Source organism: Falco rusticolus, chromosome 3, assembly GCF_015220075.1.
Source record: "Falco rusticolus isolate bFalRus1 chromosome 3, bFalRus1.pri, whole genome shotgun sequence".
Classification (NCBI taxonomy): Eukaryota; Metazoa; Chordata; class Aves; order Falconiformes; family Falconidae; genus Falco; species Falco rusticolus.
In genome coordinates this window covers 82862644-82889384 of record NC_051189.1, presented here as the reverse complement: position 1 = coordinate 82889384, position 26741 = coordinate 82862644, and the positions used below count along the sequence as shown (strand labels likewise).

General features: G+C 41.3%; 1 protein-coding gene across 1 annotated transcript in view; it reads left to right on the top strand.

The window, feature by feature from the left end:
* LOC119144712 (death associated protein) overlaps nucleotides 1–10934 on the top strand; it is a 56735-nt gene extending 45801 nt beyond the window's left edge. Inside the window, exons 3-4 of the mRNA XM_037380403.1 lie at nucleotides 5531–5573; nucleotides 8119–10934. Coding sequence (XP_037236300.1) covers nucleotides 5531–5573; nucleotides 8119–8238 — 163 coding nt within the window. The 3' untranslated portion in view covers nucleotides 8239–10934. The remainder of the gene's footprint in view (nucleotides 1–5530; nucleotides 5574–8118) is intronic.
* The last annotated feature ends 15807 nt before the right edge of the window (nucleotides 10935–26741 follow it).

The window sequence follows — 26741 nt, the reverse complement described above, 5'->3', positions numbered from 1 at the left end:
CCATTTTAAAGTAGGCTAACCTGTTTTAAATGTTGGCATAATGGCAATCTTGAGACTGTGCTTGTACCTTGATTTACAGTACATAGATGAATTTTGGATGAATCAGATGTATTGGGAAAACAGTCTCTTACGATATTTAATTGAAGGCAGAAAGGGTAATGGCATATCAAAGTTTAGCTTCTGCACAGAAGAGATTTCTTTGTAGTCCTGATCAGTTATAAGGATAACTTGAGCCCTGGAGCATCAGCATTCATATAATTTTTACACATTTCTATCCTAACTGATGTGTGAATGGTTTTGTATCATATAAATGTCTAATTCTGGTTTTGAATTTCACTAAACTCTTGCTCTTGATGCTGCCTTATTTTCAGGAGGCTCCACATTTAATTTTATGGTATTTTATCTGCTATTATTAGTTTTAAATGTATGTCTTCTGCTTTAAGTACACTTATACTGTAAAGAAGGTAAATGGGAATAGTATTCTGCAGTCTTTTGTATACTGTACGCAAATAGTTGTTAGCTTTTTCCTCATATAGGAGGTTCTTCATGCTCTCAGCTATTTTTTCATCTTTATTTTTGCTGTCAGTCTTTATTTCTGATGTTCCTGTGCTGAATACAGTACTTTAAATGAGGTATATTGTGAGGTACTATTTATACCATTGCTTTTTTTTGTTCTTTATTTGTCTTAGCACCAGTGAACATGGATCACTAGCCTTCTACACTGGCTGCAGTAAGACCCATTTCCCATTTCAGGAGCTTTTATAGTTCATGTGGAAAGGGATGATGCGTATGCTTGGTTCTGTTTCCTTGTTTGTCAACTTTAAACGTAGGCTTTTGTTTTGGATCACACTGTGAGTGATGTTCATAGTCCCTCCTCCAGACTGGATCTGCCATTCAAACTGCCGCTGGAAACCAGCAGCAGATTCAGATCCGTCCATCAGGTAGTGGTGTGGTAGGAAATTCGGATGCTGTAAACAGGAGAGTGGCTGCAGGTGTTCATCCCCCGCTTGGCAGTGGGGATGTGCGGTGCTCTTTCCTGCGTTTTGGGACCACTCTTAAATGGCTGTGAATCTGTGTGATCTGTGTAATCTATATATGTATATATCCACAGCCTTCGCACATGCGTGTGCACATACGCTGCTATATATCAATAGAGTTAAAAACTATAAAATTCTCGGTTCACTTAGAAAATTAATTTATTCAGTTTCTCTATTTTAAATGAAGTTGGATAAATACTAATTTGCCTTATGGATGTTCTGTGGCCTGTAGGAGATCTCACAGTAATTCCAATGTCATTGTGTTTGCCTTTACAGTATGTCTGTCAGACTTCAGTTCAACCAATCCCTCTAAGGTGAAGGCGTAAGATTTTAGTGTTATTAACGCCTCACTTCATCTAGTTAATGATGTTTTCAAGTATTCTATCATTTTATGATTTCCTTTCAATGTCAGCTAAAGATCTTATTTAAGCTAAGTATTATGAAATAATAGAAATCTTTTATTTTATTTGAATACAATCAGGGTAAATGAATCCAGTAAAGAATTTGATGCTAAACAGGTGCACTTCTTAGCAGCATCGCACGTGTAAAATCAGGGTAAGTTCTTTGAACACTCAGATTTTAACAGATGTGTTCTTTTTCTCCATATTATAATAAAACAAGGATTTGCTCTGAAAGTATCGACACACTAAGCAGTCTTGGCAAACACACCATTGCATTCCTTACACAGTATTGGCTGTGGCTATTATTTAACTTTAAATAAATGTGCACATTAAATGGCTGTAAAGCACATATATGTATAAACAAGATCAGTTTTTGTCAGAAAGTAGTATTTTTTTGCTTTCTTGTTTACTGATGCCTAGACAAAGGAATGCTGCATCTTCAAAACAACATCTGTCAAACCGATTTTCATCAGATTAAGTATATCCTCAAAGCAACCATCACAGCTTACAAAATACTGGAAATGTAGGTTGTGCTTTGCATAAAACACCAGTAGAATTTTAAGCATTTAGAAGTGTTTTACAAATGTAGCAATGATAGCCTGTGCATATTCTCCATTTTTCTTTTTATTTTCGGTTGGTTCTTGGGAAAGGTGATGAGTGATGTTGCAACACTGCAATGCCAGTAGATGTCCAGAGTGCAATTACAGAGTTACAGTCCTGCCAGCTAATCTGGGTCCACAAAAGCCAATGGTTTGAGAATCTGGCAGTAAAGATTGGATTTATTGCAAAGTTCATCTGTGGAAAGATTTTCCTCATTAAGAACAAAATTAAAGCATGAATCAGTGACTGATTATCCAGGCCTTTCTCTGATCTGTTGAATTTTTTATTAGTGTAGATGTGTGATTATATGTACTCTGGCTTGATTCTGGTTCTATACATCATCATATTAAGTTTCTGAAGATCTTTTCTGGGACGATGTAACCTGATAAAAATGAGGGGAAGGCCAGTGGCTTTAACATAGAACATGAAAACAGACACAATAATTTGCATTTCTGGCCAGCTTTCTGACTTTTCCCCTGCTAGGGAGTAATTAATACATTAAAATGAACTTCCTAATAGGCTGGTGTGTCTTCCGTAGGAGTGAAGCATTTTACCTTTGTTATCAGTTAAGTAGAGAGGTGAAGCGCCTGCAGCTGAGTGTGGGCACTCAGGTCAGCCAGAAATCAATGCCAGGATTTCTGTGAAAGATCTTTGTCAATGGAGGGTGAAGGCGCTTGAGCTGGAAACCAGGTCAGCATTCCCATTAATTCTTCTGTTTAAAAGTTGGAAATCTAGCATAAAGCAAGAAGAGTCCAGTCAAAAATCCATGGAGAGGATAGACAAGGGTGAAAGTCAAGGACAAATCAGTTCCAGCTGCATCTGAGTGTAGATACAATTTTTGCAACTCTAATTTCCCATTAGGTTGTTCCCTCCGAGTCAGCATATTGCCCTGTGCTATCCTAAAACGTTCCACGTGGACCCTGAGCAAGTTAGGGTGAGGTGCTTTGGTGCCTACCACACACTCATGGGATAGCCCTAATGAGTGTCTTGTTCCTACGGCAGTGCAACTAAAGACAATCACAGAAGCAGCCACACAGAAACAAGGCTAACTGTTATTTCATGATAGAGTTCAGTATAAATGCTTTGTATCTGAGAGATATAGTTTTTACCAGGAAAATGATATTGCTGATTTTTTTGTCGTCTTTATAAAGGTACGCTAGCTAATTCTGTGGTACTACCTGAAACATAAACCTCAGTCTGGATTTTAGCTTAACTCAATATGAAGATGATCTTTATAGGATCTTCAGCCTATTTCCTTAGACAAAAGAACATGTAACTAAGTAAAAGTAAGTATGGAAATGTGCCAGATATTGTAACTCTGTTCAGCTCTATTGTGTACCCAGGGAACTTAGCACTTGCAGGCTTGGGTCTTTTGAATATTAATAGCATGGCATTTCAAACAGGAGACAAGGGTTTCTGAGAAGAGTTTTGCAACTTGCAGTGGGAAAAGCTGTGTTTGAAACAACCATTATTCAAGAGATTCCTTCCGGTTGTCGTTTGGCCAAAACCATGGAGCATTTAATCTGTTTTTAAAGCAAGAAGTATGAAACACACAGCAGATAGTACAGTGTGGTGGTGGGCAGACTAGCACATTCAGCAAATAGAGGCTTTTGGGGGGAAGTACTGATTTGAATTTCATGCATCATCCAAGCATAGTGAACACTGAAATGTCATGGTAAGACTGTAAGAAAAAAATCCATCTAGCTTGAATTTCTCACTATTGAATATTGTTAATAATGCAATGTCAAACAAAAAACTTTTTCTGAGTGTGACTAAAGCCAGATTCCATGTATAGTTGAAGAATAACTTGCCACACTTTTTCTTTCCATTTACTGTTCATTTCCTGTATAATGTCATGGTGTTGGTTTATGAATCATACCTTGAGCCACTGCAGTATATCTGTGTTTTCTCAAAGTTAAATTTGAGTTTGTTACTTAGCATTCAGGAAATCTCATGCAGACTGTAACATGCTAATTGGCTCAGTTCAATTAGGAAAAAATGAAAGTGTTTTGCTATTGATCTTTGCTTGTTATTAGTTTATACTAACAAAAACTTAGATTGAAGAATTAATGTTGCTATCAAAATATTCTTTCTTACTGCAGGAAATATCACTGGTACTCTTAAAGGGGGGCATTTTAGAGCAGAACGTCCTTCCTTTCTGCCTTTTTCTGATCCTGCCTTTCTCTTTCTGACTTTTCAGATATTTCTGGAAGGGATGATGAGTCTTGTTAAATAACTAGGGTGTTCAGAAACTGTGTAGCAATACTGTGACTTAAACAGGGCTCAGGCAATATTTATTAGATCATTATATCAAGATTTAATACTCTGCTGCTTGGTACCTTAACTTCACATAACATCATATTAATAAATCTTTACAAGCTGTGTAGTTGTAAAGTGCATCATAAGAGTCAGTATCGTTCCTCTAATAAGTCATTTAATTTGTGTTTGCTTTGTGTTGTTCCAACCTTGTCAGCCATAACATCACAGGGTAGGGACCCTTCTCATGGTCCAGGTTAATGAACCACCTGCTCTTGAGTCCTCAGTTATGGACAAGCTCAGGGGGAGGCCCAGCTGCACCTCCACGTTCCCCTTCCCTTTGCAATGCCTCAGGTTACATCATTCTTTTACAAAAGTATTACCTCTGTTGTGGAGATTTCCTGGAGCTCCTGGTCTCGATCCCTCTGCAGAGCCCGTGCAGACGCATGGTTTTACTTGCCCAGGAGACCACTGAAGTTTCTGAGTGTTTATAATTTACACACTGTGGCAACTGCTGTCACCAGGGTGAACAGACGTGGCTGCACTTTGGCCTCCATGTAGAGGTGGTCAGTTCAGTAGACCAGTGGCCCAGGGGAAGTGATTGCTTGTGCTGACCGAGCTTCAAGTGGAATTCTGCCTGTGGAGTCTGTTCCTATTGGCATGGATGGAGGTCTGCAAATGAAACAGTAGAGCAGACTCTGCTTTCTGGTTTTTTAACATTTGTTTTATTGCAGACAACATTATCCTTCTATGTAATAGAGTAGGTAAGTGTTTTATCTGAGACTCAGAATCTTAATCCATTTGATGGACAGATATAAAATTGAATTTTGTTTTATTCTCCATCACAGCAGTAAGTTTAGTCCAACTACAGTTTTCATTGTTGAAATACAAATATACTAAGCCTAAAGTACTGCTGGCAGCTCATATATAAAATTTGAGGATTAAGAAACCAATGCAAACAAACAAAGACTCTCAGCTTTTAGTAAGGAACTGTGTTTTGTTGGACTAGCCTTGTACTGCTGTCACAATTAAGGTGAAGTAATACAGCAGCCAAAACCTGCAGGTCTGCAGTAAGTAGTAGTAAGGCAGTAGTCAGCTGAAGAGGAAATACGTCTTGTCTATTCAAAACATTCATTAATTGCCAAAAAAGCCACTTTTTCTGCATTTGATGTGTGATGTACTTTCCATTTTTACCTTACAAATAATTGGTACAAATAATCCCTCCTTTTTTTTCAGCCCACCTAAACCAACGGTGTTCATCTCTGGTGTCATTGCTAGGGTAAGATTATCATTAAATGTCTTTCAATCATAGAAAAATTGTTGTAGGCTTTTCAGAACTATCACTGATCAGAGCAAAATTAATCTTTTTCATTCCTCTTCCTCTTTTATGAGAAGAGGCTTTACGTTTTGTGTATTTATGTAAGCCACTTTGAACGTTCTTTTTGGTTTTGTGTGAAATTGAAATTATTTATTGAAATTACTTCCACTGTTTCACTTTGAATTTTAGCACTTTAAGTTTATTGGATCTTCTTTTCATATCTAAACTAGATATTACTGCATTCATTTCCTTTGAAAGTGGTTGCATGTTAAGTCTGCTGCTATAGCTTGATCTGTGATGAAGAGCGACAATCCTGCCTGTAAGGATACGTGTTTGAAGATACACGTTTCAGCTGCCATATGTGCATTGAGGTATTTGGGATTCAAGGCATTATTCCCTGGATTTTAACAACAGGCAGGACCTGGAAATCCATAAGCTAAATCATTAGTATTAACTAGCCATCAATTGTATGGTCGGTAATTCATGCCTTGTATGTTGTGACGGGATTTTATTGTGGCTTTATCATGATAGCCTTACATCACTGGGATGTGTAATGGGTTCTACTGTAAGATGCTGTGGTTGTGTCAGGTCATATAGGTGGAAAGAGCGAGCTGATGCCATTTTCCATATCCCATAAGGATAGTGGAGCATAAGTGCTGTATTTCCTGGACCTCTGTCTGCACCAAGGTGGATATCTATTTAGGCATTTAGATCCCTAATTACTTCTAAGCCAGCCGCGTGCAAAAAAGCAAGAAAGCCAACAGCATCCTGGGCTGCATTAGCAGAAACATAGCTGGTAGATCGAAGGAAGGGCTTATCGCCCTCTGCTCAGCACACTTTAGACCACATATGGAATAGTTCATCTGGTTTTGCACATCCCAGTGTATGAAAGATGTTGATAAACCAGAGTGAGTTCACTGGAGGGGCATCAGGGTGGTGGAGCACATGCCCTCAGAGGAGGCTGGGGGAACGGGCCTTGTTTAGCATGAAGAAGAGGTGGTTTTGGGAGGACCTAACAGCAGCCTTCCCACATATACAAGGAAGTTAGCAAGAAGATGGAGAGATGCATGGCAGGCAGACGAGAGACAACAGACACAAATTCAAAAGGAAGGGCCTGACTAGGCCAAAGAAACAGACTTGTTCACTCTGAGGACATGCAGGCAGTGCAGCAGGTTGCCTGGTGGGGCTATTCAGCCTCTGTCCTTAGAGGTTTTCAAGACCAGACTGTATAACAACCTTGAGTAAGTTGGTCTGACCTCACAGCTAGCTCTGCTTTGAGCAGGAGGTTGGGCTGGAGACATCCTGAGGTCCCTTCCAGCCTGAAGTATTCTGTAACGCTTTGATTCTAAGATGGGCATTTCCTGCTAACATTTACAGACTGACTCTGTCACCTGCGCAACCATTACAGTACCCACGAGTCACAGAAGAGCTGCATTCACATTACCCGTTTCAGACACCTGTTTTTGTCAGGAGTCGGAGAGGTATGGAAAATGCATACGGTGGCACCAGGGGAAAGGCAGGCAGGAAGCGGCAAGTCTGAGAAGAGGAGATCTTTGAAAATTGGAAGCAACTTGGAAGAGAGAAAAAGATGTAAAAAGTTAACCTAGTGATCAAGATTTATAAAAACCCACATTATGTCAGAACAGAAAGGAAGAATTTGGAGTAGACTGAAGTGGGTCAGGTGTGAAACAAGCCACCTGAGATGTCAGCTTTGTACAAAATACCTCTGTGTAAGGTTGCCACCCCGTGAGCCACGGGAATCCAGGGAGTTTCTGGTTTATATGTTTGTCCCAGTTTCTAAAGAGGGAAGCTATGGTGCTATCTTCCTCCCCCTGTCACTGGTAGTAGTTGTTTCCCTTTGCTTTTTGAAAAGCCCGTGGGGACTGACCCTAGACATGACAGGTGTACATAGGTGCTGTAAGGGTTACACGTGAACTGAGCTGCCAACAGCAGCACGTGAGAACTAACGCTAGCAGAACTGGTTAAAAGAGCATGTTAAACTTAAAAGCCAGTCATCCCTAAGATTTGAGTCAAAAGTCATTTTAGATCCTGCCTTTCCTCCTACAGAACTACACTAGGTTTTCTTGTGCAGGTAGTTTTTCACACTGCCTTACCTTGTTTGTGGAATAGTCTCCTCTTTATGGTTGCTCTATGAAAACCAAACAGGTCAAGGAGATCTGACCATACAGAGCCAGGGAAAGTCACTGAGCATGAGCAGCTATTAAGCACTGAAGGCTGGAATGTTTCTTTTTGTTGTTCCCTTGGGTCGCTTTAAGATACTGTGGTTTTGGATGGTGTGTGGAATTGGAAGAAGTGAAACTTGCATAAGAGAAATTTTGAAGTTCCCTAAAAGAATGGCAAGATAGGATGTGTACAGGGGATTTCAGAGTAACATGCAACACTGTTTTCCATCTGCTTTTCACATTTTTAAAAATGTCCATCCACTTGAACTGGAAAGTACTCTTTTAATATTTCTTATATTCTTTCTGGTGTGTTCTTTGAACAGGGTGATAAGGACTTCCCTCCAGCTGCGGCTCAGGTGGCTCATCAGAAACCACATCCTTCTGTGGAAAAGTTTCCTCACCCTCAACATGTCAAACAGCACATCCACCAGCCTCGCAAGTGAGCTCTCCATCAAAATCACAGCCAAACTGCCATCAGTGAATAATTTTTTGAGAGAAGACAAAAATCCTTTAGGATTCACACTGTCAAATCAGTAAAATTGACCTCTAAAATAATATACTGTTTCTTATATTTTAATTCTCAAGGGTTAATAAGAATGAAGACATTGTTCAGTTGTTATCCCAGATGGAAAATTCTCTATTGCTGATCAGGGGTGGGTTTTTTAGAAGATTTTCTTTTTGCCAAGATAAAACTTCAGTGTGAATAATATGATTAATGAGCTTAAAACTTGTACTTTTAGTTGTGGCATTGCAATAGCGGATAATTAATGTAGTTTTTATGCTAAGCTGGTAAGGAAGAATAGCCCTTTTGTACTGGAACCTTTACTATCTGGAGGGAGTTTGATGTGTGTGTTGAGACAGAAATGGGTAGCTGTCTTGTTTACGTAGAACCCTTGCAGTCTTCAGTATCCTGCAGTGTTACACCCTAATGACTGTGCCCTCTGATTTCAACTAGTGAGGTGGTAAAAGGGCCCAAAAACATTCTCAAGTGGGCAGAAATCCAGCTGAATCTTCTTTATACCCCTTTGCACTCGCACAGTCTTGCTGAGGTTCTTCCATTTGGAGGTCTGTGGGTATGAAGAGGGGAGAGAAATCAGTTACAAGAAAACTGATTTGTGATCTCATGGCTCTCACTGGGGGCTGTATTTTTGAGGTGATGATTTCTCAGTTCCAATAACAAGCTGAAGGAGCTCAGGACCCTCCAGAATTGAACTTAAAATAAACTGGTGAAAAATCTGTTTGTTTTTTTTTAACTTACAATTTGGATCACATTTGAAATTAAGGAGTTACCGTTAGTATAAGTGTTTCATTTTATGACCTAGCCTCTGTTGCGCATCCCATTTTTTCCTAGTCTTCTTATTGTGAATAAAGACAGTAGTGATATGAGGGAATAAAGAAGAAACTTTTCAAACAGAGCAGTCAGATTAGTTTTGGCCACATAATTAAATCTTTTGATTGCACAGTTCAAAATCACTTAGCTCTATCATTTTCCTTCTGCAACTCATCTCAGTAAAACCCAAGAAAATAACTTTTTAAACATTCCACCTGCATTTTTGAAGTGTGCTTCTGTTTTTAACAGACTCTAAATATACAGTACAATCTCTAGTACCCTCTATAAAACTTCTAATAACATCAAAAAAGTGGGTACAGCTAGTGCTGCAAATATTCACCTGGCAAATCAGAGAAAGTTTGGGGTCACTTGGGGCTTTACTTATTCATTTACGTTTAAAATCAAGTAGTATTGAAAACCAGCAAGGAGAGTTTAAAAAATGTTATTTTAAAAAAATTCTGCAGACTAAATAATTATTCCTGGAGTAGCTGATTTAAAACAACAGCAGTAGCACAATTGTGAAATATGGCCCATTTCGTAAGTGGAATAACTCACTTCATGTGGGTGGGAGGGACCTGACATTTCCATCTCTTCATAGTCTTGAAATGGAAATGATGTTTTGCAAAGAGTGTGCATGGATATATGTATTCTACACCCAAGGAAGGATGTACAGTCTGTATGTGCAGTCCTTATTACCATTTTAATTAGATAACTGTACTTGCCTTAAGGAATGAGTGTTGTTTTTAAGAATTATTCTGTATTAGAGTATGCATGGTTTTGAAAATAACGCTTTCTGTTTCTGATGTTGGCACATCTGAGGCCTTCTTTGTAGCTGCTCATGAGTGTACAAGTGATTCACACATGAGCAACTCTTTCATAAGGGTGGCACTGTTGAGCCTTGTGGAGTATCTGCATGAGGTAATTTGCTGGCAGGAATGGTTGCAGATTCAGGACAGAAAGTGGTGGCATCTCACTGATGGTGCAACCAGTAGCTGTCAGTGTGCTGCATCAGCAACGAAACAAGCAGATGAGTGCAGTTGCTTGGTACTGGTAGCTGCTGGCTGGATGAGATTGAGCTCTCATCGTCTTGTGCCTGCATCTGAAGTAGTGTCTAGACTCCAGCTATAGTCAATGGTGGTGTAGTCAAGACAGTCGGTGACTTTACATATGGTGTCTTTGACCAAATGGAAGTGTCTTTCAAGATGAGCTGGATCACTCTCGACTCCATTGACTGCAGTGGAAACCTAAACATACCTCAGTGCAGAAGCACACGATTAGGTGGGGCTAGGTACCTCTGTCTACCCTGTGTCTAGTAAAAGCTGGAAGAAATGCTTCTGAAAGCAGCACCACATTTTCATTCCAATACCAGAAGTTAGGAACATGGATGATGTTGAATTACAAAGTACTGCAATATATACAGCATATATAGCATACCTGAATTTTGTCTTTGATTACTTAGATGGATATGTAAGACTGTACAGTGGAGTATGGCTCTCAATATAGCTTTACCGGCTTTTAGAGTGCAGGAATTCCTACATGGTTAGAAAATGTCTCTGTATGAAATTGTATTATATATTGTTGAGAGGTATCCATGTTTATAGGTGTCCTTACCAAAGCATTGCCTGGCCCAAAATAAAAATCGTAACTGGTGGTTTGGATTGCCTACTGATGGTTATTCACCCTTTTAAAATATGTTGCAATAACATACAAGCACATGAGATGTTCAGATGTTACCTCTAAATGATTGCAAAAGAAATTTTCTGTAATCGTCAGTGTGGCAATAATGCAACAATAAAGCATGAAGTTGTATATTGGGCTTTTTCTAAGTACAGTGTAAATCAGCAGAGTGTGGTTTTGTGGGGTTTATGGGCTTTTATTACAGAATGCTGCGTGACTAATGAACATTTTATAGATGGTGAAATTTATTAGGAAGTTTTATGATACAGTGGATGAGCTGTTTTGGATAGTCCAGTCTAATTTAAAATAAAAACTAGAATGGTAGTTGTTTTCCGCTATGAAATTGGAGATGCTCACTTGATCCTGGTGAAGCTATAGAATCTAAGCCTGGTAATAAATTGGTACGGTAAAGGAAATCAAATGTAATATTTTCCATTGCTTTTCAAGTTCTAGTCTTCTTTCAGAAAGAAGTATTGTATCAGAAGAGGTGGCAAGTTTCTTACAAAACTGCAGTTAACATTTACATAGTGCATTTCAAAACACAAGTGATTCACAGAAGAGTTTGGAGAAATGGGCACAGTGTTTCTAGAAGCTTTCCGATACTTCAGGCACCCTATATTTAGTACATGTGTAGTGTGTATATAATAGAACACATATATATGGTACAGTGCAGATACGATAGATACACTGCACTGGGACTATTGCAGTGTTACATCGTTAGACTCTGCACTCACATTATCATAGAACCATGGAATCGTTTACGTTGGAAAAGGTCTTTAAGATTAAGTCCAACCGTTAACCTAGCACTGCCAAGCCTACCGCTAAACCATGTCCCTAAGTGACGTGTCTTTTAAATACCTCCAGGAACAGTGACTCAACCACTTCCCTGGGCAGCCCGTTCCAGTGCTTGACAACCCTTTCAGTGAAAAAAGTTTTCCTAATGACCAGTCCAAACCTCCCCTGGTGCAACTTGAGGCTGTTTCCTCTTGTCCTTCTATCACTTGTTACCTGGGAGAAAAGACCGACCCCCACCTTGCTGCAACCTCCTTTCAGGTCGTCATAGAGAGCAGTAAGGTCTCCTGAGCCTACTTTTCATGCTGTGTTATTAAAAAAATGTCGTCTTTCATTACAATTTGGGGAAAATAAATGAGGTCTAGCATAACGTTGATCGAGTCATGACACGTTCCATGTCCCTGCTATCAGCAGTATTGCAAATGCTATTAGTAATTAGAAATTATTTACTTCTAGTTTCAACAGTATGATTTACTCTTTTGTCATCAATGTCTTGAAACGTACGTCTTGTACTTTGATCCATGGTGGTATGCTCATCACATGCTCCTGTCTGTTTAATTAAAACATTCACAGCAATCTGTTTCATACAAAGCTGAAGGGAATAAGTTTTTGTCCCTTTGGAGTAACTTTATTCTGAATACTCACCATCTTCATGGAGGAGGAGGGTGTGGGTTTTATAAAACACTTTTCATATCCCCTTCAGATTTGGGTATTTCAAGTTTAAAATGAGATTTAAGTCTAGGCCATTGCCTTTAGCTACAGGATTAAGGTATGTTAATTGCACTTGGGAAAACTGAGGCTATCGGTAAGGGATTGTTTACAGCAGGCAGAGATGTTCTTGGTCAGACACTGCAATAATGTAAAGCATTAAGATGACAAATCTCAGTTTTAGTTGTATTTCTTTGTACATAGACCTCCTCCCTCACACGATAAAGACGCTTGAATGTAACTGGTTACAGCTGATGTTCTTTCCTGTCAGTAAAAGAGGAATGCAGGTCATGGTAACTCGAGGACCCTCAACGAGAAGAAACAAAGTCTACAGCAGTAAATCTTCATCAGATTTCTTCAACAGATGGGTAAAGTACATCTGCATTGTAGCTGTAGCCTTTGATAAGCACGGTGCATGATTGTATTCTGTAAAATTAGTAATGGTACTAAGTACCTGACTTGCTTTCCTAAAGAATTATTTTTTTCCTCAAAATTTTTCTGTCAGACCTGTAGTGTGTACTCTTTTTTCTTAGGAAGGTGAAGGCTTGTATTTTGTTTGTCACTGTGTTCTTGGGTTTTCTTTAAGAACATGTATTTGTTGGTTTTCTTCATCCCCCATCAGAGCAGAGACTGCATCTAGTGTATACTGGTTTTTGAGTCTTTCCATGAAACGGTAGCACTAGTGTTTAGATAGGAAGCCTGAGAGGAGAGGTGGAATGGGTTGTTGCTGGATGAAGCGCTCCATGAATGAAGAAGTCAGTTCTGTTGCAGACTGTTTCCCTTCCCTTCAGGACGCTGATCAGAGGCAAGAAAAAAAAATACAATAGCCTTTTTTGAGAATGTAATTTATTACTTCTTGGAGCTGATGAGCATGCATGGATGCTGACAGTTTTTTGCCACTCACAACGCTGCCAGGGACAAAACTGAAACACAGATCCTAAAGCCATTGCAAGCATCGATTTTGCAAGTGACCTTGAAAGAAGCCCTGTAATATAATCTCAGCTGCCCAGCTTGCATTGGAGATATTTTTAGAAAACTTGAGTGGCTGGTGTTCTGTAGGTCACTCGCGGCTTTAGAAAAAGAAAAGCATTTGTAATCCACAGTGGTTTTAAGGATTATGAAAATTGTTTAGCTGTTAACAAGCTGTGAGGTCTCTATAACTGACAGTAAGGACACGTGTATTACCACTGATATATTCTCACATTGTTGTGACTAAAGCCGGTCCAGCAACATGGTTTTTTATCCTTTCTGGCTGACAAACAAGTGGCAGGTTATGAAGATATATAAAGTAACTTCTTACAAGACGTTTCTGCTGGGCTCTCAGGTGTCAATGGGTATCCGATACCCTGTTAAGGAGGATAATGAGACATCACTTTGTTACATCCAGAGGATGTAAGAACTGCACTGGAGAGCACAGCAACTACCCTGGCTTCCCTCTTAAACCAGAAGTTTCTCTTGAAATACAGAACAGCAGATTTAGTTAAAATGAAAAGCGAAAGTTACCTACGAATGTCTGCATGCTGCCAGCAGTTAAAATAACTGGTATCTCATCATGTTTCAGACATGACTGAACCCACAGATATGTTTAATGCTGTTCTGAGTAAAACTGCATTATCACAGATGGAATTTCGCACTTCACTTGTAAGAGAGAAGCAACAACGTACTTCATTGATATAAAACAGTGAGTTAACAAAGGTCAGTGTTAAATGTGACAGTGGTCTAACAGGATTCAGTGACAAGGTACACTTAATTATTTACTGCATAGAGGACAGGGTCAGACAGCTTGCCTGGTGGTGTCCCACAAGCAGGGTCCGATACCTGGTGTGCAATAAGCCAATTTTACACACAGAGCTGAGGTATTTGTTTCATGCCTGTGCAGAGATGGATGCTAGGTGGCAATTCCACAAAGCTAGCACCATACGCAGAAGAACTACAGCATATTTGTCCTGCTACATGATTAGCAAAACCTGCCTAAATTCACACTTACTGGTTAGTTACATTCAGGTTAGCCTCACTTGCCATGTAGATGAGCACACATCCTCCTTACAGGCGCAGGGGCAGCTTTTGAGTCTTACAGGGTGGTCGCGGTCTCCCCCTGCCGCCTTTACCTTTCCTCTAGTTTCAGTCTCATTCTGCTGACTTCTTGTCTTTGTTGCAATTAACCGGCTGTTGGCATCTTCTGGGGTAAGATGTTCCCCTCTCTATCAGCCTTTTAGTTCTTCTTCAAGGGCTTAGTTGTTAGCAAAGCATGCACTGTTTATACCAAGTAACCACGCTAGCAAAATGAAGCTAGTGGCTACTAAACCTAGGTATTAACCCAAACCTATGGCTACACAGGGAGACCCTCCCGTTGAGCCGTGAGGTTCAGAAAGGACCCTCTTGCTTTCTAAACTTCTCTGAGAGGAGTCTGAGTGCAGCTGGATCCAATCCTAATCCCAGACTTGGTTTTATGTCTAAAGGATTATATGTGCACAATCAACAAAGGTTTCCATGTTTAGCATGCTGTTTATCACTTAGGAGGATCTGTTGCGGCAGGGAATCTCTCAGCCTGGAGGAGTAACCCTGAGAGGTGTCCCTCCTTGGGGACATCCCAGTGTGCAGCCCACTGCCAAGCAGGAGAGCTCAGCGGGCCCTGGGCTGTCCATGACTTATGGAGTAAGAAGATTGATTTATAATCACATTTGTACACCAGCAAGATGTCTGGGTCACTGTTCCAGACAGGCCTTGGGTACCGTGTTGCCCTCCATCCCCCAAAGTCCACAGTAGGCTGGATGCAGCCATTGCAGCCCCGCTGGTCGGTATGGCCTGAGCGGGGGGAGCACACTGCCATGGGTAACAGAATGCCGGCGTTTGGGTCTGAAGGAAGGCAGGCAGGCATCAGTTTTCTGCTCATTTTACACTTACTTGTGAACCTACTGTATTTATCTGAAAGCTTTTCTTAGATATTTTTTTTAAAAAAAGCCTTATTTCTAAAGTCACGTACACCTAATCTGAGGCTTCTTTTCATTTTGCAAGTGATACATAGCTCTGCAGTGAGGGTTAACCTTCCACTTGCTTGAGTTCTGCTAACCTCATGGTTCATTTCTTTGAAAAGCTGTTCTAATCCGTGATTCTTTGAGCGAATTCAGAGCAGATTTTCACAAACCGGAGCCATAGACAGCAGGTTCCAGCCAAGAGACTCCTAATGCTGATGGAGGTCAAGGAGAAAAGGGAGAGTGCACAGAGGTGGTTCAGGAGGGATGGAGGTGAGCCACCAGCTGCCTCAGAAGGTCCAGAAGGTGGGTGACAGTGGTAGGGATAGTAGTTCTGAGCCAGCAGGACAGAGCACACGTATGGACCTGGTCTTTTTCACCTCCCTCTGTTGTCCTGGTGTCTGTTACTGAAGTATTATAGAAGCATGGACTGAGTGGAGCTCTGGTTCTCAGCTCCAAGCATGTCTGTCCCCAGCAGCAGGGTGGGTCGGCCGGGTTTGTAATGAGGTAGTGGGGAACTCCAAGGAAGCTAAAGGTCTTGTAACTTTGTCTCTTGAAGACCAGCAGACTGGGGCACGCGCTGGTGGAATGTTGTGCACTTCGTTTTACTTTTTGATGTATTTAAATCTGCAGTGAACAGGAGCTGTGACTAAAGCAGTAAACCCTCAAGTATTAAAATTATAATAGTAAGTGGATCAGCACAGAAGTGGGTTCAGTTGTGCTCTGTAAAACTTGTTATAAGATGATGAGAGAAAAGAAACTCAGCTTTCAGAACTGGATACTGACCATTTCTTAAGCCGCTCAGTGACCTCAATTTCCACTGCTTAATTATGTACTGAAAGTACAATTCGTTGATTTGTAAATATACATGTCCTTGAATCTTTTTGCATGGGAGGAACCTTTGGTTGAGGAATATCTGCAAATGTATTTTAACAAACTTCTGGCTTTTCTCACCTACAAGGTTTAGCATAAAGAAATACATATAATATCTCTTTGCTGCAAAAGCCGGCACTGGGTGTATGCACATGTAGTATGTGGAATTAAGACATATCCTAGTTGAACTGAGACTTAATTAATATTCTCATGTGTGTGTACCTACAAGGAGAGAGAACAGTCAGTTTTAGAAACTAAGATGTAATATTTTTTTCATCCCAGAGGCATTAAGCAATATGAGATCAGATTCCTTGGAACACACGCTTTGGGTGAACACCTTTAATATCCTTTCTGTAGGTAGTTTTTCGCTGTGTTAAATCTGGGCTGCTAATAAAAAAAGCTAAACAAACTACATTAGAAGCTGATTCCTTACCAAATTCCTACTCTCTGGGTAGAAGATAATGAACTGCAAATGTAAGAATTCTCTTTCAGGGCCTGATTTATCACCCAGAACAAAACAAACATTAGCCTGCTGCTGATATGACAACTGTGACAGCTGGAGGGGTCTGGAATGAAAGGCTGAAGCCTTAAATAAGCCTTTTAACTGGGCTTATTACGGGGATGTCTCTTAAACGCACAGCCTTGCTTTTCACCACATCAAATATCTCCTACAACATACATACTGGAAACCTATACTTCATAGTACAAGAGCTATACCTTGCATGCTAATAGCTGGTTCACCACTAGTGAATTGTTGCCAAGATAAATATGTATAGAAAGATAAATACAATAGAAAGTATAGAGTGTGATCTGACTATTTATCATGACTCATAATATTCCTCTCTCCTAGGTTCGTATGTTTAGTTTGTTTACAGACACAGGTTTTTTCCTGGCTGTCATTGTGTGCAGCATGTGTCACTCTCTGATGGTCAGTCCTTTGCAACAAGTTTGACTTTGTTCTGGGGGAGCAGATTAAAAGGCAGAATCTTAAAGGGCGGAAACTATACCTTAAAAGGTATAGAAAATACTACAGATGGCACCTAAGCAGATTTCTCCTGGGAGATTTAGGAGTCCTACAGATGTAGGATCCTTCAAGGCAGGTTATTTCCCCATCCCATGCAGGCCACCAGTCTTTCAGAGAGAATTTTTGCTTGGTGTTTACAGAGTCCTATTAACTTCAGTGATACTCTGCAAGAAATTACGGTAACTTCAGATTTATTTTGCAGGACTGGAGTGTCAAACTAGATATTGTACATGAGGTAGGGACCTCCAAATGTCTCTCTTCTCAAACACTGTAAGGCGTATCAACCTGAAAAAGGTGGAGGACAAGACTTGCGAGCAGATCCTTTATGTGAGTTGTGTTTGTGGAGCTCTGCCAAGGAATGTCAGTGTTAGGTGGCTATGTCCTATCTTCAGTTCTGCAGCTTGGTAGCTACTAAACCAGTTCTTTAACATTGGTTTCTGGGCTTTTTGCTGACTCACAAGTGTGTTCTAAAGCCTTGGCTTCAGGGAGTGAAATGAAATTTGTCATGTAAAATATGACTCCAGCCTGTTGTTGTGTAGGCCCCATGATTTCGAAAGTAGGGGACTGGAATTCAACAGAGCTCCTTGGAAGAAGGAGCACCTGTCTGTGGAGTGCTCCCTGCTGGAATAGCAAGTTTAGAAGAAAAGGTGGTACAAGTGAAAACCTGAGTTATTTTGAAAACAATTGAACAAAATACTTCAGAGCAAATTAGCTTACTAGATAAGAAGGGGGAAAAAACACTGTTACAGCACAGAGGTGTACATGTACATCTTTATACATACATGTATATTTCAGTATTACCTGATTTTAATAACTAGGGGAAAAGATCAGAATTTTGCAGTTCCTAATAAATGAGTGTACAGTCTGTTTCAGCAGAAACAAACAAGTCCTACCAACCCGTTCTTTGAGAAATTATATAAACTCCCTTTTCATCTACAAAAGCCATCAGAGGGTTACTGCTCTGCAGTTTCTCCTTTACTTAGGTGTTGCTTTGCCTATAATCAAACAAGTCTGCAAAGCAACTGGCAAGATACCTGCTTGGCCTGGAGGTACCAATGAAATGTTTTTAATAGTTAGAATCAAGCAGGAACTTCTCTCTTGATTTGTTGTCCTTTATGTTCTGAAAATACACATATTTCTGTGGCTGTTTGTAAGGAGCTGGGATGATAGAGTGAAAAGATTAAAGCACAGCATTTCAGGAAGAAGAGAGGTACCAATTACCCTGAGAAGCAATTCTAAATAGCATTAGTGACCTGGCACTACTACTCTGAAAGATGTCTAAATAAAGATGGCACGTTTGTGTTCATTGTGGGCCACTGCATTTTGATAGCTTATAATATGTACTCAAGGTAAAACGCTGGAGCTGATGTAAATGGAGAATATTACTTTGATATCATTATAGTTCTAATGGGTAATATAAGCTACAAGCAGTGAATGAGCTTGTATTTTCAGCCATATTTGCTGGCATTAATAACAATACAGCTGAAGATTTTTTGCTTTCCATCAACCGTGCAGCAAAAGGTCTTCACTGTAAAAGGAGAGGTGAACTTGTTTTTACTCTGCAAACTTAACAGAAATGCCTCTTTAGAACAGATCTTTGATCCCAGTGCAGCTTGCTGACAGCATCTGCTGGAGTTGGCTGGGGCATGACTTCAGTAGGATCAGTGCAAGTTTGAGTGAGACTTTTTCTGGCTTCATAGCCTTTCCCATCAGGAACAACAAGGGCAGAGGGAGAGAGATTCTGCAAAAACATTGACTAAGGTGTAGGAGGAGGGTCCTGACTTATAAACAAAACCTGTTGGACCTGGTGGCACTCAGAAGCAGCACTGTATAACACAGAGGCCTGTCCCATCTCCTGGCATCTCGCTTCCCAGTGCTGCCATTCTCAGGGACAGGCTGTAATGTCACGCCGTGGCCTGGCTCCTGCATGTGCCTTGCAAACTCACAGATTAAATGTGGTATAACGACTGGTATTGCTTTGTGGTGCGCTCAGCTTCTTAGTGGCAAAAGCTTGTCCAGCTGTGGGGAGGTGTCTAAAAGCAGGGGCTAGGAGAGCATCCAGGGGAGAGACCTCAAGCTGACCATGCATCTTTTCACTCCCTAAAAGTGCCACTGAATGCCAAGTCAGGTAGGTATTTTCTGTGGATTCAGAGGGACAGTTTGGCAGAGAAACAGAATTCGGGAAAAATATTAATGAAAGATCATGGTGGCAGCTGGCTGATCTAACCTTGATATTTTGAGAGGGAAATGCTAACACCTTCTTGGAAATGCACCCTGGAAATATTGAAGTTGGGACTGGAAGGAACAGAAATGAGAGCCCTTAAGGAAGGTGCAATTCAGAAAAGAAGTGAATGCACCACATCATTATGCAGGACTACTTTGAGGTGCTCAGAGTAAGCAAATCATGAGCATCTATTTTGTGTATGCAACAACTGCAACGGGAAGAAATACACACATGAGTGCCTAGCAGCTTTCACTTGCCTGGCCCCATCATTTCTGTAAGCACAGATCCCATCGTCTTCTTCCTTCCCTTCAGCTTTTGCAGAAGAGGTCACCACACTGTCTTGCACAGTCTTATGGTGACTGCTTCTCAACTGCCCTGTCCCCCTTCCCTGAAACTTAGCACCACTGGAGCTGCGCTCCTGGAGGGAACTAGGCATGCTCCTGTCTGTACATCGCTGCTGCCAACATCCCAGAGGAGAGGCTCTCAGCAAGGGGAGAAACATTAATGCCAACCAGATGCCTTTGGCTTGCTCAGAAATTTCACCTGGGGTCAGCTGAGGTGGGAGAGTGTGGGCATGACAGAGGTCTGTACATCAGGGACAAAAACCAAATAGTTACTCAAAGAAAAGGCATTTCAAGGCTGTCTTTGAGCACCAACAAAGCCTAAGAGAGGTCATGAAGTATCAGAAAGTGGTTCTGAGTGCTCTCGACAGCCTTTTGTACTAGCGGTGAGTCTCCCTGTGTTGTTCTCTCCCAGTCAGTTATATGGATGATGCAGTGGACAGCCTTCAGTTTTAGCCAGAGACCAGCATGGAAGACCGGAATATGATCTCTGCCCTTGGTGAGGGTCTCTGAGGTTTACATCCAAACATTGTTGATGTAGGAGTTCGGAGGAGCACTGCCAGGACACTGCCTTGCATGGTCTGCAGGAGTCAGGCAGCTCAGAGAGCCCCAGCATGTGTGGCGTTGCTGGTGACAAGCAGCATCCAGCCACCAGGCGCTATTCGTTAGGAGAGTCTGTGAAAGCTTGTTGCTGATGAGCAGCTGATGGGAGAGGGGTGAACAAGTGTGTTTTGTTCTGGACCATAGGATGTTTTGAGTTTGCACCAGACATAAAATATGTGGTGTTACACACCACATGTGACTGCGTCTGCTTACGAGTAACCTAATAAAAGCACGCATTGAGTCCCTCAATATAAGCAGCGTTTACAGCAATGCCTAGAGCATGTTGTTTAGAGTATGGACTTGGATTTTAAGAGATCTGAATTTCTAGCCCATTTCAGTGGAAGCTTTTGTTATCTTTCACAGAAATTGATTGCCTACCAGTAAAATGCATGCGGTTATTGTTACAATTTCATAGGCTTTGCCTGTGAAAACAGATGTGAAAAAGCATTTAAATAGCTACATTTGTTGCCAGCATCCCAGCATTCACTGCCTAGCTCAGTAGATATTTTCCTAAAGGAAAGATGCTGATACAATTGAAATTAGCAGAAACTCTTTGCAAGGAATCCTAGGAAAGGAATGAGTGGGTCCCAAAGTATTTCGTAGACCTTGGCAAGGTGTAGACCTTGCTGCAGAGGTCTGGGTGAACCATGGTGCTCAAGAAGTCCCGCTTCCACTCCTTCCCACCACTACAGTTTTCTTGATGCTATCTTGAAAATGTGAGCAGTGTAACCAGGGCATTGATATACCGGTTTGCAGGCTGCCTGAAACTATCTGTAAGAAAAAAGTGCACCCTTCACGTCTTAATGGGATTGTTGACTCTGAAACCCAAAGTTAGCAATTGGCAGTATCATTAAAACAGAAGCTGAAATCAGGATAAAACATGTTCAAGTTCATATCAAAATAAGATGTCTGACTACTGTACTGACAATAGTATTTATTTTTATGTTTACTTCAATAACTTTGTATAAATTAGATGAGAAAGTGCTGCGTTTTGTCCAGCCTGTGACAGGGCATGGGCTCAGCTGGTGTCCCCAGTGCCTAGTTTACCACCTTCTGCTTCATGCTCACTTGTGACTCTCTCGGTGCCTAGGAAGTTTTTACAGTCCCATTCAAATATCACCTGCCTCGGCTACATTTCTGGAAAGTTCAGAGGAACTGTGACAAGCTAAAGCTTGAATACTGCACAGCCTGTTTAAAAGGCAATCTTGCCCAGACTAGAAGTAGTAAAATATCTGCTGTTCTCCTAAAGCATTTATCAGTGTGTGCTCAGAGCATCTCATACTCATTTCACAAGTTTATTATCACATGGTTGGATTGGGTTTGATAGCTGTGACATGACTAGCACACCTACTCGAGGACAAGGGAGAGACCTTCAGGCCACAAGTGAAGGAGACACTGCTTTCTTCTGCTCTTCCCTGGGCCTAGAAATATGAAGGCTATTTTGGGTGGGTGCAGACTCACAATTGTATCAGAAGAGTAATATCCATACATTAATGTGATTTTTAAATAACTCTGGCGGAGGACTGTCACTGTTAAATTAGAACTTGGCTTTGTTTGACCTGCTGCTGCTGCTAGCTTGCTGCTGCTACGTCTCCTTCCTCTCTTCTCCTGCCCCGGGTTCATTTAAATTCCTTCTAAGTGTCGTTCCCTGGTGTTTCTTCTTGGCTCGCATGAAGCTTTCAGAAGAGCCCAGCTAATGGTAAATGGCCACACAGGGATTTAATGGCATTTGGATTGCACGGGCCCGGCTGTCATTTTCATAACTTCATAAATCTATTAAATAGCCCACTGGAATCTCCAAAAGATGGAACCCTTCAGAAAAGCGGGGCGTGATGGTGGTATATGATGCAAAACTTTTTTAGTCTTGCATTTCTAGGCAAAGCTTTCAGCCTACTTTTTGCTATACGGCAAATACTCATTTACCAAAGGAAAGCACTTTGTGGGAAAAACAGGCCAAAGGTACTTATGAGCTCCCTGTTACGCTGAGGGAAGTACTTTTTTTTTTTTTTCATGTGTTTTGAAGGATGTTGCCATTAATGGTGTCTTTACTGTGGGGAATGCATGAGTGCTGTCACTCTTCTTTGTCTTCAGAAGCTGTACAGGTATAGCCAGCCTCCAGCCATGAGCAGCAGGTGATCTACATTCTGGATGTGTCTGGCTTCATCATTTGACATCTGCAGGCTACCACTGGGATCACCCCAGGCTCCAGTCTGGCCCCTGACATCCAAACTGCCTCTGCCATCTGTAAAGAACTTTATGTGGTTTTCCAAAGCCAATAGATGACGTGTATTTGCTTGACGGACATAGTTTTCATTATGTGGTTTTGTTTCTATGGATTTTCCCACCTGTCCTTTTCCCTCATTACCTCATAACCAAGAGCTGACTTTATGAGTTAACCTGGCATTTAGGAAAATCTTTTTGTTTAATTGGTGGGGAAACCAAGGCACAGAGGAAACAAGCAAGTCTGACTGGAACAAGGCCTGCACTCAATCCAGAATGTGCCAACACAAATAGCTGCAGCTTTGAGGCTTCTGGAAATACCTAGATGGTGATGTTGACTTTAATCTGTTTTCTTCCCTCGTTGTTTTCTTCAGCCCGTATCCCCCTGTGGTGGTGGTTTTCTTTTTCTCCTCAGACTCACATTCTCTTTACTTTGGTCATATCCTAGCTGTCTGGTGTACATTGCTCAGCTCTTCACAATGGCCTAATTTTGTTGGTTTTTTCAATTTAACTAATTCTTGCCCCAATCACCTAAAAGAAAAAGGGTGACCTTCTTATAGCACACATCCTTTATCCTGGGACCATGAGTTTAGGAGGGAAAGAACCAGAACTTCCCTACCATGTTTGTAGATTTTGCTTACCATGCTTATAGATTTTCTGCGGGTTTTTTCTCTCTTGTACAGATAGACACATACTGAAGCTGAGACTTCTTTTAGTGACCAAAAATACCTGTAGTTAGGATGTGCTCTACACCTGGCAATTGAAGAGCGTACCTGGAGACACAGAAGGACTAGCGTTCTCCGAGCAAGCCCCAAACTCAGTCTCTGGAAGTGGGCTGTTTGTCTGCAGTACATGGTTAAATCTCACAGCTGGCTTCTGTACAAGCTGGTTTGTAGGAGGTGGCCTTGGGAAGACCTGCAGACAGGGAATTGCTGTAATCCAGCCTGGATGTCATGAAAGCATGGATTAATATTTCATTTTCTGCCTCTGACTGTTGTCAGGCTCACTTTGTTCCTGAGCTGGGGCTGTGATCCTCAAAAGACAGCCTTGAATTAAAGATTAAACCAGTGTTTTACTTGATGGAAAGAGACCAGTTCTCTGTGGAGGACGGCAACGATGCCGTTCCTAACCCAGTGCTGCATGCAGGGGTTTAAAGTTTCCCAAATCCAAATGACAGAGCAAAACTGTAGCATGATGCTGGGGACCATGCAAGGGGAAGGGTCTCTCAACATTGTGAGCCATATTAATGAAGGTGAGACTGGTAATTAGCCGAAGGTGAGCCAGAGGCACTGACCTGCTCCAGGAGGTGCCATTGACTCTGCTGTGTGTGAAAAGAGCTCATCAACGATGAGGTGTAGACGAGAAATGAGCACCTTACCATCCTGTTGGAAAAATGAAAGCTGCAAGGAAACCCAAATGGGTTGGCAGAGAGCTCAGGGCAGAGCCTTCCCTCAGGTCAAGGAAACTGCCCTCTGCCCCGTGGCAGGGCAGCACTCTCCATTGAAAACCATTTAGTTGAGCTGCCACAGTTCTCTGGGTGGAAACTCTGATTTCAGGAAGAATGATTTACATCACTTTAATCTCAAGCTGGTTAAGTAAATATCAGCCTGATAAAAACCAACCCAAGAGAGCCTGCGCATACTTGTTTGGATTAACTTTTCAGTTAAATCAGTTCAACTGTTTGGTTGAGGTTTTTTAAATTTTTTGTTTTGTTTTTAAATACAGAGAAGACCTCACCATGATACATGGCTATTTCTTCTTTGAACAGCTGATGTGCTGTTCGAGTCCAGCACTTTACCCTTGGCATTCTCTCAGCACAATAGCTTTAACTGTCATGGAAGCCCCAAGTCACCTCAAGGTATTTAAAGCTCACAAATAAGCAAGTTGTTGGGCAAGTGATTACCCAAGAACATGGAGAACCCAGTCTGAGTGTACAACCAGAACTAGGGCCCATCAGTCCCGTGACTAAGAAAACAAAGCCTGGTTGTTGTGGCTCAGCCACTTGGTAGCTAACAGAGTTTCTTCTAGCAAAGAGCAGGTGCAGACTCTCAGGAGTGCTGCTGCAGAAAACCCTATGTAAGCCTACAAAGGCTCTTGCAAAAGGCTGCCTCGTAGTGACTGGGAAACCACAGGCAAACACTGCTCATTGCACCCATGAACATAAAAAAAAAGGCTGATACAGTCAATCAGATGAAGAACAAACCCCACAGTTTTCACAAAGTTAAAGTGAGCATGTAAAACATCCACAAAGTATTTCTTTAACTGAGCACGTTACTCAAATTTGAGTTTGCTAAACAAAATTTTGAGAACAAAACAAAGCAAGATTGCTTTAATGTGACTGGTATGTTCGGCTCTATGCTCACCATACAAATGCTGGTTTATCTTACTGATAATGATATACTTCAGGAGGCTGTGACTGCAGCTTTTGGAAAAGGATACCAGGTGGTCGAAGACCACATGTCCCTTGCATGGAAACTGGGTAAAATCCTGAGTGACAACTATTCCACCACACTTCCCTGGGAAAGCAGCCAAGCTGGTAATACAGCATGTCTGTTTTCAATACAGCTACGTCTGTATATGCTTTTGAAACACTGTTTCACCTTGTTTTGGAACAGAACTTTTAGTGGGGCCATTATTTAATGGCATCGTTTATTGATTTGTCTCACATTAACGCTGTCACACAATAATGCAGAGCATCCCCACACTACTGGCTTCCGCAAAAAGCTGGCTTCAGTGTAATGGCAGCAAGCACGAGGAAACCTTAGCTCTCGTTGCCAGATGCTGTTGGAAAGTAAATATTTTATCACTTTTGTCAGTAGAAGGCTGTGTATAGAGACTCAGAAAGCACCTTTGGTGTTTAAGACTGCCCGAAGCAGTTACTATGGCACCAAAAGCAAAAATACCATAGGCACACACACACCCGTGCACACACACAGTGATGTTTGAGCAGTTCCTGTGCCCCTTTCTTGATCCACATTTACAAGAGCTCACTGTTTGATCAGTGCCTTATGAGAAAGCACTGAAAACAGCCAGAATGGCGTCTGTGAGCATGGATTTTGTACATCTGCCTCTTGAGGGTTTCTGTTTTATTTTTTATTTGTTTGAGAGGAAGGGCTTGAGCAAAGCAGCAAAGTAGCGTTCATGTGGGAAGCTGCTATGATGGGAAGGGGAAAAGGAACCACCAGAACCCTTTTTCCCAACCTTTTCTGTTTTCCTGAGAGTGGACTGAAACAGCAGCATTTGGCCCACTAATTATCCACAAACCTCTGCACAGTTTTATAGCCATAAAAGAATGCTATGAACATTGTAAATTCAAATGTGCCAAAAGGAGTGCCAAATTTAAACCTGACTAGGCAAAATTAATATGCATAATAACTTTAATTACCCAATGAAGTACGATTTTTCACAGAATCCCCTGCCTCTTCCCATGCAAGTGCTCCATAGTGTTCAGTGAAAAGGCAGCTGGTCTGTTTTCTCTTTGTACCCTCCGTATTATACCCTGAATGATTTGTTCCTCTTACAGAACAATTATTCAACGCTAGCTTTCTTAGACATGGTCATCATTAACATATTTTAGTGTTTCACATTATCACTGGGAGGTGAGTGGCTTTTTATATGTATATATTTTATAAACATAGATGAATATATATAGATGTTATATATACATCTATTACTTTATATATCAGGGGTCCTCAGACTGTTTAACCAGGGGGCCAGCGTGCAGATGAAGTGGCAGGCAGCCATCTGCGGCTGCTTGGTTTCCCCCCCCAACCCCTGGCAGGGGGGTGCGGGGGGTCTGTAAATACCGGGGGCCAGATTGAGGGCCCTGGGGGGCTGTATCCAGCCCGCCGGCCGTAGTTTGAGGACCCCTGTTATATATGAATGACACGTACGTATAACTGTGTTTCCAATAGGTAGGTTTATGGGTATGGTTAAATTTAATATAACATATATTTAATATAACTTAATTATATAGGTATTTTATAGGTAGGGAACTGATTTGGGGCATACAGTTTGCCAAGTTTGGGGTGTGTATTAAGCTTGGGATGTGTATTTAGCATTGTAAAACACATGTTTGTGATGGTGCTGATCAGTCCATTGGTGAAAGAGGGTGGGCTTTTTCATCTCCTGAAAAGTGAAAGGCAACATTCTCAAACCACTCCGAAGAATAAGGTCACCAAA